Raw genomic sequence first — 13016 nt, 5'->3', positions numbered from 1 at the left:
ACATTGTCACTTAAAATTTCTTCACAGCGACAGACGTAATCCTAATCCATGAATCAGCCAATGATTAATGACATGCACACTCCCCCACGCAGACATCCCGAGAGCTTTCAAACCCACACTTCACCATCAACAATCATCTCTTCAATTATGCCATCATGTTTACAATCCATAGTTCTTCACACTTCTGTCAATAGTGTCATTATAAATAGGAATCGGAAGAAATGACGCGCAAGCCTTAACAGATGGTAGCAGTTCTATTATTATAACAACCTCAGGCATCCTACAGAGTTTCCTGCCATTTGCACACACGTATTAATCCCAGTCCTCCATCGCAAGCACAACAATAGCCATAAACAAACCTTGCATGGGCCCTTCAGTAGCTGAACCCCTAATTGAGACAAGTGGGGATAATTTCCCGGAAGAAAAGTCTGAGAGGCGCTGGACAGGTATGCCAGTAACCTCTGACCCCGAATCAGGCCTGTGTTGACATGAAAGTTGACCCCTGGCGACCCCCAGGGAGCTCAGCGGGCCCTCTGCGGCGCTTTCCCACATAGGCGGGTCTTTGAAGTCCACTGCAGGTTTTTCCCATGGCCTTGCTGGTCAAGACCTTTCAGGACCTGAGGAGAGGAGGGCTAAGACGCTACCTGAGGAGAGGTCAAGCCACACGGGGGAGGGTTACCCACCGCACTGCTCTTCCTTTTTCCTTTTAGACACCTCTAAAAATAATTCAACCCTCCTTATGACTCCCTTCACCCCCACCATCACCCACGCACACACAGACACACAAACACTCAGACACACTGCTGCCTTCCTTTTTTGGGGGTCGTTAAAAAGACTCAGCCCCTAATTTGGAAGCATGACAGATACTGTGTCAGCATCTGTGCATCAGCGTTTATTTGTGTGTGTTTGAGAGTGTGTAATGTGTATAGCAACAGGGGGTGGTCGGGGATAGCGACTTCCAGGTCCCGTGCTGTCAGAGAGGGCAGCTGCCGACCCTAACTTTCTCCTTGCACATTTTTAACCAGTGAGATAAGATGGTTCAGTGAAAAAGACTGTGACCTAATAACAAGTGTAAACTTAAAACAGCACTATGGGACAAGACTAGTGTCTGCACAGGTTTATAAACCCTTTTCCCCTCCTGTTACCCTGTTAATCAATGAATTCCTGCTTATCAAGTCTGAACTAATACCAAATGATAACCCTGAAGGCCTCTTTGTCTGGCAACCCAATTAACATAACTAACATGGTCAGTCTTTGTTTTGTCTGAGAGGAGCTCTGCTGCTCCTCCTGCTGAGCTGCCGGGCAGTGTTACAACCCTCCTCTAATTGTGGGGTAATCTTTGTCAATCACTGTCAAGGCACATACAACACCAAGAGACACCTGGCTTCAGTCCTCCTCTGCAGACCTCACTGCACATCAGGGCTGGAGGATGACATGTAAACAAAGAGAATACAAATGATTTTTAGGGCTCTATGAGTGCTTTATGCTCATGGCCTTCAGGGAATGGGGGCTTAACCCATTTATGCCCAAATTTTTTTCAAAGGTTTCATGCATATAATTATGTCAGTTGAGTCACTAACAATCATGTTATTTATGTATTTTTTCCATTTTGTACTCTGCTTTGAAGAAAATAGCAGTTTAATGACTGGCAACTATAGTTGCCGGTGGGCACATACCTTGTATCAAGGTCTAAACCAGTAAATCAATGGCTGGTAAGCTGCCATTGTATCTCCTCAGTTTGGCTTGAGCAATTGATCTAAAACTGTACATGGATATGAATTATTGGCCCAGGCAGATAGTGATGGGGTCACCCAATGATCATAGGGTTGCCGGTTCGAATCCTGGTTCCTCTAAGCTACATGTTGAACAATGGTCAAATCAAATAATGAAATAAAAAAAATATATTCCAGCAATTTTCTTTATGATAAACAATCTTTATGCTGGAGCTACATGTAAGCTCAAATCTGTTTTAGCACAAAATTGAAGATTAAAATATCAATTCAAAGGTTTAAAACATTAAATAACACTTTGTCAATCCAAAACCGACAAAAAATGTGGGAACAAGTTGGATACATCAAAGCACCAATTGCAGCAAATGTAAACCAATTACAAGAATTTCATAAAGGGTCATTAACATTTTTTAAAAGTCCATAACAAGTTTAAAAAGCACTTAAAAAGTTAGAAATGATAAAGTGCATGTGAAATAGATAAACATCGTATAAAACATAAACATTATGAATTGTAGTTCATTTAAAAACAGTATGGACTTTTCATTTTTCAAACATGACCCAAAACCTCTAAAAACTGATTTTCCTCTTATGTCATCCATGGATATATACATGATTATTCATTTGGTACCAGATTATTATATGAAAAGTGCTAACATATAGCAGAGGAGGAGATTGGGAGGGACTGGGGAGAGGTCCTGGGGAGTGTGTGTGTGTGTGTGTGTGTTAGCTACCAAATGGGGGGATTGGGTCGGGGGGTGGAGGCATTGGTTGGGGTTAGTACTTGTGTATGAAGGGAAAAGCATCTCCAATTGGACAACAGTCTTTTTTTTTTTTTTTTTGCCTCAGTTCAATACTAAAGCAAAGTAGGATCGATTATGTTAACAGCAAGCAAGATGAGGTGTGTAAATGTGTCAAAATCTAGGGACGTGTGGCTTTTGAACACCAGTGTCCTTATATAGTTAGAAAAGGTAATCTAAGAGGATTAAAATGAGCCATTGTACATCATTCTACAATTTAAAATAAGTAATTCATGAGCAATATTGCAAACAGTGTTTTCCCATGGTAGTTACAAGCTATGTGCCCACCGGCAACTATAGTTGCCGCTTGCACAAATTTGCCCATAAACAAAAAACTATTCATCCCAGGTACAAAATTCTTTTTTTGGGTTATTCAAGAGACTTGTATGATTAAATACATATATACATATCAGGGTTGAAAACATTGTAATTTAAAGAAAATGAGCTCTTTCTGGGAGGGTTTGCTGCCGCCATGTTCTCGGGAGGAAGGGGCAGGAAGTCGATGATGTCATTTGACAGGAAGCACTTGCAAACTTTTTTTTTTTTCTTAAAACCTTTGTCTAAGTTGTCTACTATCATATAATTGAAGAAAACTATATGAGTAACATATAGATTTTTTATTTTGAGTAGAAAATGACAGGCATAGACTTCGGCAACTATAGTTGCCGGTGGGCTTAAATGGGTTAATGGTTGAAACAATTATATATCAGTAAAACCGCCGGCTCAGAGCCATAAAGGTATTATTATGAAGAATGTGCCTTGTTTTCTAGGTCAGGGTCCTTTTTAAAATACTCTCATATATGGCTGCATTTATGCATAATTATGAAGGCATGTTTAACATTGTTGCAAATAGGTGCAGCTTTGTTTTGTGCTTTGTCAGTCAAATGCCTCTGTTAAGAGAACCTAATTTATCTGCATTACCATCAGTACAGTTGAAAGGTCATCTCAGTCTATTCACGGCTTACACTGAAATCCTAATATGAAAGCAGGTAATTATAGCATGGAATATGTGGTGTTTGCAGATTCCATCTGCATTGCTGTGGCACTCAATTCTATTTAATGTATGCTCTAACACTACCTTAATGAATGACAAGACTGATAGTGATGTTATTAAATGAAGCATCAAAACCATTATGACTACATTACAGTGTCTCCATTAACCCTTAACACAATTATCCCTGCACAACGCTGTACAAAGAACCTGTCAGCTTTTACCGTTACCAGCTACAGCAGCTGTTTATGACAACTGCAAGACTCATTTTCATAGCCTGGTTAACAGATAAAGGCTCATGGTCAATTGCATTTTCATACATATAATTTTCTTTTGCATATCACTGCTATGTATTAGAAAATATCTACCTTGCAGTACAGTTTAAACAAGGCATATGCACTTTTGTTTTTTTGAAAGTGAATGACTGCAGAAGCCATCGAAGTGTGAAAACACCATGCCATCTTTTATCCATTGGCCCATCCTGTGCAAACCTACAACTTGTCCTCTCCATTCTGCTAATTGTTTTTCCTAGTGTTTACAGAGTGGCAGCAGGTGGGATCTAGAGACAGCTGGGGAGGTGATTGGCTGCCCATCATGACTGATGGGTGAACAAGTGTTTTAAGTGCAGACAGGTGGCAGAGCCTTTTACGATACTCAGAAAGACAGACAGAGGGAGATTCCCTGAAACAAACTGACAGCCAAGCTCTCTGGCAGAGAAGAAGAGGTTTCGGGTCATGCATGAGGGCGCACATGAGGGCGGGGAAAAGTGAATTCTCTACTATGAGGCAAATTTCTGCTTGGTTGATGAGTTACACAGTAAGTGTCGTAATTTTGTGATCAAGGGTGGAGCTGGAGTACAGGGTCAAGGGTTTACTGAAGGGTCAAGAAGATAGCTCTGCTTACTGGAAGGCTCACTTTGCAACATGTACTCAACTACTAGGTTGCACAAAGAGGAATTTGACATATCTACGTCAAAGGTGGCACATGCAGAGGATGTGTTAAATTAAAGCAACACTTAATTTGACCATCAAAGCCTTGCATAAATTCCTTCCTTTATTCAAAAATGTTACATGAGGACAGAAATTAGATTTTGAAATTTGTACTTGGTCTAAATCCAGGTCAGTTTCAATGCAGTGTTTACAAGCATTAGATGCCCTGACAGCATCAAAACACACAGTAAAGTCATATTTAGCAGTCCCACGGTCTCAGCCTATATGTCAAGCTGTTAGACAATAAATCTCAGGGGGAAACCTGAATTACTACATGCAACAAGCCAATGGTGAGGTGGCAGTATTTTAACCAGATGTGCCACACTACATTGCGAACTGAGCCTGTGAGACACATTATGGCAATTCTCAATTGAGAAACATTGTTGAAGTTGTGAAACTTTCCTGTGGGCAGGGTTGGTATTTATCTAGAAAGAGGAAGTAATTCATAGAACTATTATGCAAGCCAAACCTTTTCCTTTAGTGGACTTTTGCTTTTGTAGGTTTAATAGGCCTTTTTTTTTTTTTTTCAATGTGCACTCAGTCAATATGTATACTAAGGTAGTCACCTCTGGAATCCCTGTGACAAATACTCATCATGCCTCATGCGGGGTTGCACCGGGAAATGTGAATCTATCTGGGGAACCCTGACATGAAAAATTCAGGAACCCCTGGTGCTCAAACCTGTTGTCGTGTCCTCAGAGTGGAGCACAAATTTCCATCGATTGGACCGAGCAGCTGGTGCAGGAGCCCTCCTTACAGTGAATGTTCAAGAGCAGTGCAAAAAAAAAAAAAAAAAAAAGACAGCAGCAGTACTTTTGACAGATGGGGCTGGATGGCTGTCACTTGAGCCCTGCTGATCATGCAGGCAGGGATATCTGCAGCCTTTGAGAGGTGCGCTCATAGCCCTGGCATTACATAGAGCCCCAGTCACTGTCACACTCTTCCCCTGACCATGTGGCTCAGTTTTCACTCACCTCACCGTCGGCACTGACTGAGCACATACTCACCATGCACTCTTCTCTGACACCATCTGTGCGCTACAAGCTCGCCCATACCACTGCTACTACTACTGCAACTAATACTGGGACTGCCACTGGTAGAAAAAAGCACTTTAATCCTTTACTGAAACAAAAGTAGCAATATCACAATGGAATAATCATCATTCCAAATTTGATTTATTAGCAGTAACCTAATTTTGAAAAGTAAAATAGTGAAGAATTTTTTTTTTTTTTTCACAGTAAAATTATTGATGCATTAACCTGTAAAAAGTATTTTAATGCTTTAAGTTTAACAGCTTCACATTCTTTTGGCAGGTTTGCACTCTTAAAAAAAAGAGTCAAATGCTATGTTTTGCTTGTAAAGGCTTATTCTGCAAAGGCACTATTAATTACAGCTGTCAGATACATGGAGTAAAAAGAACAATATTTCCCTCTGAAATGTAGGCTACTGCAGTAAGAGCATACATTCTCACAAAATAGAAATGGACAGGTAAAGTGTCAGCAGTAAAACTGTACTCAAGTACAGCAAATGTACTTTGTAAAACACTGCTGAGGGGTATTGATGAAAGCTCTCCCACTGGCCGAAATAGTTTTCAATCATTTAAATTATTGTTGGCTGATTTAAAGGTGACACACTGTGACACTGAGAACTGTTTTTCTGCTTTACTTTGAGGTGCAACCCACACTAGTTTTGCCTATAGTGTCCTCAAATATTTATGAACTATTTAAGGAATTTGCCCAGGGCTATGCTAGAGCAGGTATGAAGACTTTACTGACCTCTTCCTCATTCCATTCAGCCCTGACTACCCCCTCCCAGACAAACACACACACACGCACACATGCACACACACACACACACACACACACACACACACACACACACACACAAAGTCAAATGGGTAAACTGCAAATACTTTAACAACTATTCCACTGGCATTTTACAATAAACAAGCTTTGTTAACATTTTCAAACTAACACAATGCAGCTTTAGAATGGACTTTAAATCATTATGAACAGTTTTCCCATGTTCGGTAATGAAACACTAACATTTTAATACAAGCCGGCTTTTTTGCCTGCTGACAGAAATAGGGGAGAGGGGGAATTGACATATTGCACACAACACAGATTTATTTAAAATTATTACAAGTACTGCATCTGCCAAAAAGGCTATATGAAAACCATAATTCATTCTTTGCTTATAAATCCTACTTTTGTCTGTTGTGGGGAGGCACAGACCAAGAGTAATGCTAGAGGGGGGCAAACTGTTGTCACATTGTATATCCCCAAGAAGCATGGGTTATGCCATGCGAGCTGCTCCTGAAATATATGGGCTTTATGATCGTTTACAAGTGACCATGAAATTGCAAAGTAAAACAAAACACAACACTGTGCGCTCCGGCAGAGGAGAGAGAGAGAGAGAGAGAGAGAGAGAGAGAGAGAGAGAGAGAGAGAGAGAGAGAGAGAGAGAGCAATGCTCTTCAGACAATAACATGCGCGGGAAAACGAGGGCGGAGAGAGGAGGCGCAGAAGGAGGAGGGGTGCGAGTAAATGGAAGTCTTTTTATCTTCAGTTTCCCACATCCTGTGAGCGACTGAAAACGCGGCCACCCAATTTGAAAGAATGAGTGGAATGCGCCTATTCTGCCCGACGCGCTTTGGTGCCCAGCCATTTGAGAGCCATTGTCAGACAACTCAAATAAAGACCATAGTCCTGGACTCCACTCAGCCAATAAACCTCTGTGTTTAATGTGAAAATAATCAGGTAAATAGCAGGGGGCTAGAATAGCTGGAATGCAATTGATGAACTGCCCACAGGTTATAGGCTATGTATCTGGAGCCTATAGGTGTCTCCTTAGGCATAATGTCTTTATTAAGATACGGTTGCTTTAGTGCAGCTGACAGCAACAGCCCGTCTGGCTTCAGCTGCAATAGAATATGTCCCCATCAGACAAATAGAATAGAATAGAATAGAATAGAATAGAATAGAATAGAATAGAAAAGTTGCATTAACTTTGAACTAAAATAAGATGATGGTACTCATAGCACCACCTTATAAATGCAGTCAGCTTATGTTTTGTATTCCCTGAGTCACAAACCCGCGAACGGAAAGAGAGAGGGGGGGGCTTGGATCATAATTGTTGTCTCTGCCCCCTTTTTTGGCGCGTTTCGATTCCCGCCACGTCTGTCTGGCCGGTTATGAGATTGGCTTTATTTTCATTCTGTGATTGGCGTGCGTTCGTAACCATAACGTCGCGTCTTATTGGTTGAGACGGCGGAAGCGGCGGGGAGATGGTGGGGTCGCGGAGTGTAGTCCCGCCCTCTTACTATAGCTTTAAAAGCGTCCTCCCCCCGCTCCGTGTTTCCAAGAGCCGGTGTCTTAGCGGGACAGCGGCGTACTCACCAGTTTTATCTGTTTATATTGTGAATTTACCGAACTGTTTGCAAAACATTGCGGAGAAAACCTGCGACTTTGTTTTCGGTTTTGATGTAAACAAAGAAATCCAGCCGTTGTTTCGGAGTTTTGGGCTATTATTTTTTACCCTGGACCAAAAGCGGTTTTCCTATCCGGATGAGAGGATCCCTACCGCATTTTTGTTCCTGCAACGTGGATATTACGCGCACCCCGGGAGAAGGGAGACCCGTAATATCGGAATAAATTTACACAGCTAAACCCAAAACAAGACGAAGAAGACGTCGTTCAGCTTGTCGTGGATTTCCCCACAGGAATGCTGCTGTCCAAGCTCAATCCTTTGGCCCACATCCCCACCGTAGATATGCCGGCGAAAATCCAGCTTCAAGTTCATCAAGGTTAGACGCCCTTTTTTCCCCCAGTGTTGTCATGGAGGACGGGGCTGCAGCAATGGCTGGCTATCTGCTTACCTTGGCTCAATCCACATGCTGTTATCTGCTATTTTTCAAGGGCGTCATTTCACTTAAACACCACGCTGCGGCTATGGGGAAAAAACTTCCAAACACGCTTATAGGAATATATATATATTTAAATATATATATATATATTGGAGAGAAATTTGAGCAAACGAGTCTTGACACGACCACAATATTATGGCAAATGCGATAAATTAGCAAACACAGGTCAACCAGGGTAGATTTGTCTTCATTTCCCCGCTCTTGTATTTTTAGATGGAAAACTAGCTAACCTTCGGAGAGCTTTCTGACAGTTTTAGCTTTTTTTTTTTTTTCGCTGTGATAATAAAAACTACCAGGTTGAATTCGGACTTGAGGGGGTCTGTGAAGTCCACACACTTAGCCAAAAGACGCCTATATTGTCAGTCGGGACAGTTTTGTCCAGGTTTTAACCGGCTGTGTCGTATTTATTTTTCCAGTGAAGGAGAGGGAGCCTTTCGAGAAGCTCTACCAGGTCGGAGGGGTGCTGGGCAGCGGAGGCTTCGGCACTGTGTACTCCGGTACGAGGATAGCCGACGGTGCTCCGGTTAGTACCCTAATATGTCGCTTATATGTCATTAAAACACTCACAGTTGCTTTTTATCACCTATTTCACACGAATGGCCACTGTTTTGTTTTTTATTTTGTCATTTGACGTGTCCTCCTCTCCTCCTCCTCCTCCTCCTCCTCCCTGCGCTGTAGGTTGCTGTCAAACACGTAGCCAAGGACAGGATCTCCGAGTGGGGAGAACTGGTAAGGAATGATATACATGCATTTATATGTCTTTTATTTTTAGGTTTGGTTATGATTTCTCCCATTTGAAATGAAACCCAGAGCAGAGGGATACAGCAGGGTAAATATCACAGATAAAACTGTAAGGTGCATGGGGATATTGCAGCGATTACCACAGGAGATAAAATGCCATCAAGTGTGATAAAGGTCACTGTAAAGTCATAATGAGCAGCACAGACATACTGTAACTCACTGTAGGGGGTATGATAGTGATTATTGGTTAGAGTTGAGGTTATTGTATTTCAGTGCGAGGTTGTAGCCAGTATTAACATTTATCGGTGTCTTTTCAGCCTAATGGCTCTCGGGTCCCCATGGAGATTGTGCTGTTAAAAAAAGTCGGGACGGGCTTCCGCGGCGTCATCAAGATGCTGGACTGGTACGAGCGGCCGGACAGCTTCATCATCGTGATGGAGAGGCCCGAGAACGTCAAGGACCTCTTCGACTTCATCACGGAGAACGGTGCCTTATCCGAGGAGCTGGCAAGGGGCCTTTTCCGCCAGGTGCTGGATGCCGTGCGTCACTGCCACAACTGCGGCGTGGTGCACCGGGATATCAAAGACGAGAACATCCTCATCGACCTCCGCAAAGGGGAGTTGAAGCTCATCGACTTCGGCTCCGGAGCCCTGCTCAAGGACACAGTTTACACAGACTTTGATGGTGAGTTGTCAAAACCAGCTGCTTCATTTAGATGCTTTATTTATTAATTTATTTATTTATATGTCGCTGCTGTAAATTGCCTGGACCCCACAGTGGGCCCCACACTTCACTTTGGCAACCACTGACCCCAGCAGATTTTCACAAGTTGTGTCATCTCCCCTCCCCACCCCTCACTGCCTCTGTGGACAGTCATAGTTGAATTGTTGGTTTTGTCGCCCCCTAACGGACGGGAGAGGCATTTTTACAACTCAAAGTTTGTAAACAAAGTCACATGTCTGCTCCCCCTCCCACACACACTCCCTCCCTGCCCTGTTCTCCCTCTCTCACACACACACTGTCTGTCACGCTCCCTGGCACCTGAGCCTGCATAACCGACTCAGAGGCGCAGCAGAGAAATCTGCTTATAGTTAAACACTTACCCCTCAGAGAAAATTAACATGTTAAATTTGACATTTTTGACCATATTGGCCATGTGTTGTGTAAATGGTCATTGATAACTGCACTGACACTGTTTAAGTATTATGGATATTCTTATTTATTTTGTGCATCGTCATGCTTATAAAGCTGTCTTTCTCCCACTTGACAGGCACAAGAGTGTACAGCCCGCCTGAGTGGATCAAGTACCATCGCTATCACGGACGCTCCGCTACAGTCTGGTCGCTGGGTGTGTTGCTGTATGACATGGTGTGTGGGGACATCCCGTTTGAACATGATGAGGAGATTGTACGGGGGCAGGTCCTCTTCCGGAGAAGAATCTCCGCTGGTAAGCTCAGCATATGATGCATATTTTATAGTAGTTTTAGCCAAGATATCAGTATTTGTCAAATAGAAATACGATTGGCTTGTTCTTGACTGACTCTTTGCTCTCTATCCCTCTTCGTCCTCCAGAATGCCAGCAGCTGATCAAGTGGTGTCTGGCGCTGCGGCCGGCGGACAGGCCCTCCTTTGAGGACATCATGAACCACTCGTGGATGCAGAGCAGCAACTCCCCTGGGGTCCCGTCCACTGTGCAGACAGAGAAGAGCACCGCAGACATCCGGCTGCACAGCATCAGCCACGAGCCTGCTGCCTTCACACCCCCCGCCGTCGCTGTGGCTCAGTGACCGAGGCACATCGGTTCACTCTGGACTGCACTGACACAAGAGACTATCACAAAAGACTTTATTTATGTAACAGACTTGAAAACAGAGGAGGGGCGGCGCTGTGTCGGCCCACTCGTCCGACATGTGTGAGATCAACGTGGAAGAGCTACACACAGAAGAGGCCGGGTTCGTGACAAAACCCCAGCTCCCTCTTTATGTTTTTTCAACCTGGCAGGCTAGACCCTCCTCCCCTCACACACCCCAACTACTTGATTTTTTTTGTGTCTGTTTTCTCTTCGCTCATCGGCTCGAGTCGGTGTCAGAACATCCTCACTGGACTCTGATCTAGGCAGCGAGTGTTTTATCAGCTTGCAGGAGGGCACGCTCTGTACGCCAGCTCAGTGTACACGATGCGCAAGAGGGAGTGCAACACATGCACTCAGATGAATGGCAAGTGGACAGTCCCACGTTATGTAACCTCGAGCTACACTGTACTCTGATCTTCTCCCTCCCTCTGTCTCTCTCTCTATCTTGTCACTGCAGAGAGGGTGGAGCAGGGGGGGATGGCAAAGAGGAGCGTTATCTTAAAAAAAAAAGTGCCTTCTGTGTGATTGTTGGGGGAACCTGGAAATACTTGAATTTCTAGAAACAAAAAAGGCTAGTTTTAATGGCTTTTTTGTTCCTTATTCTTTACAAGGCTTTATATTGTTTTTTTATGTTTTTTTATTTTTTTTTTGCTGTTTTCTTTTCCTCTCATGGGCCTAGATCAGTAAAGCCTATGCCATTACAAACCACTACTACCACTACTTCTACTACTCCAATGTCATTAGCAACCAGACAACCTCATAGCTGCGGCAGCAACCTGTGCAAACAAGTCATAAAAAAAAAAAAACAAACACTGGACTTACCTCACTCTCTTTACTACGCCACACACCTCTACTCTACAACTTCCGACTCCTCCTCTTCCGACTGCTCCAGTGTAGTACTGTATACACACGAAAGGCTTAGGCAACCGCTCATTCACATCCACCTGAATGCACACCGCAATGCAACCTTACCATACCAAAATACATCCTCTGCTCTTCAGTTTGATTTTTTTTCTTCTTTATTTCTTTTTTTTTTTTTTTAACAGTGCCTCATACAGGTCATAATTTGGGGTGGGGGCGGTGGGGTCAAGAATTGTAAATAATAGTATTTATTATTGCTGTGACCTTTTCTCACTCAAAGAGCTTTTTTTGTTGTGGAATTATTTATTTATTTATAAGAGAATTTCGGCTGTAGGTATATTTCATTCCACAGTTATTGAAGGGCCCACAGATTATTTAAAAAAAAAGAATAAGAGAAAATGAATTTTTGACCATATTTATGGCTTGGAATTTTAAAGAGCAGATGTGTGTGTATGTTTGTGTATGTCATGTAAATAATGTGTAAATAGTCCTGAAAGCACTTCCATCTTAATGTATGTAAACATTGAACATCTACTGATGGTAACTGGTTTTGTTACTCTGTTGTCTGCTGTGGGAGTGAGTGCGTTCACATTGTTTGACTGAAGTAAATGTGAGTGTGTGTGTGTGTGTGTGTGTGAGAGAGTGTGTGTGTGTGTGTGTGTGTGTGTGTGTGTGTGTGCGCACATGTGAGTCATTAAATGAATGTGTGAGTGACAGGCACCTGTAGTTGCATGATTGCGGCTTGGTTTTTTTTTTTTTTTTCATTCAAATTAGAATTGTAAATTATGTTAGAAACTATTTTTATACGATTTCAATAAATATTTTTTTAACCTTGACATCTGACTCCTTTGCATTGCTTCAAATAACAATGGGATTTCCATTTGCCTAATTAGTTTCAAAGCTGAGTGAAGTTGTGGTCCTGAAATGCTACAGGACAGAGGCATTATACAGTACCAGCACTGTGGTAATCGTGCATTGGATAAAGGTGCACCCTAACGGCATATGTGATTAAAGGATCGTCAGTGTACAGGATGGTCTGTCTGACTAGACATCATTTTCATGTAATCAATATCTTAAAGAAGCCTTTCTGGCACATGGCAGCCATAGGAACTGGATACATTTTTTTTTTT

At 42.7% G+C, this 13016-nt stretch overlaps 1 protein-coding gene across 2 annotated transcripts; it reads left to right on the top strand.

The window, feature by feature from the left end:
* Nucleotides 1–7874: 7874 nt before the first annotated feature.
* On the top strand, nucleotides 7875–12722 carry pim1 (Pim-1 proto-oncogene, serine/threonine kinase). Of its 2 annotated transcripts, XR_003928481.1 has the most exons (7): nucleotides 7875–8312; nucleotides 8849–8955; nucleotides 9111–9161; nucleotides 9491–9857; nucleotides 10444–10620; nucleotides 10746–12470; nucleotides 12528–12722. XR_003928481.1 is itself a non-coding variant. In XM_030056105.1 (6 exons), the coding sequence occupies exons 1-6, from the start codon at nucleotides 8231–8233 to the stop codon at nucleotides 10958–10960; spliced, it is 999 nt and encodes a 332-aa protein (XP_029911965.1). In that variant the 5' UTR covers nucleotides 7875–8230; the 3' UTR covers nucleotides 10961–12722. The 2 variants fall into 2 exon arrangements, 1 of the variants encoding a protein (XP_029911965.1); XM_030056105.1 differs by having other exon boundaries at nucleotides 10746–12722.
* Nucleotides 12723–13016: the final 294 nt, after the last annotated feature.

The sequence above is a fragment of the Myripristis murdjan genome, chromosome 7, assembly GCF_902150065.1.
Source record: "Myripristis murdjan chromosome 7, fMyrMur1.1, whole genome shotgun sequence".
Lineage (NCBI taxonomy): Eukaryota > Metazoa > Chordata > Actinopteri > Holocentriformes > Holocentridae > Myripristis > Myripristis murdjan.
This window is presented reverse-complemented; position numbering and strand designations above follow the sequence as displayed.

Excerpts from the sequence above, each read along its gene's own strand:
- pim1 (XM_030056105.1), top strand. The coding sequence starts at position 8,231 with ATGCTGCTGTCCAAGCTCAATCCTTTGGCCCACATCCCCACCGTAGAT. Across the intron at positions 8,956-9,110 it reads GGATAGCCGACGGTGCTCCG|GTTGCTGTCAAACACGTAGC; the intron begins GTTAGTACCCTA and ends CCTGCGCTGTAG. Across the intron at positions 9,858-10,443 it reads AGTTTACACAGACTTTGATG|GCACAAGAGTGTACAGCCCG; the intron begins GTGAGTTGTCAA and ends CCCACTTGACAG.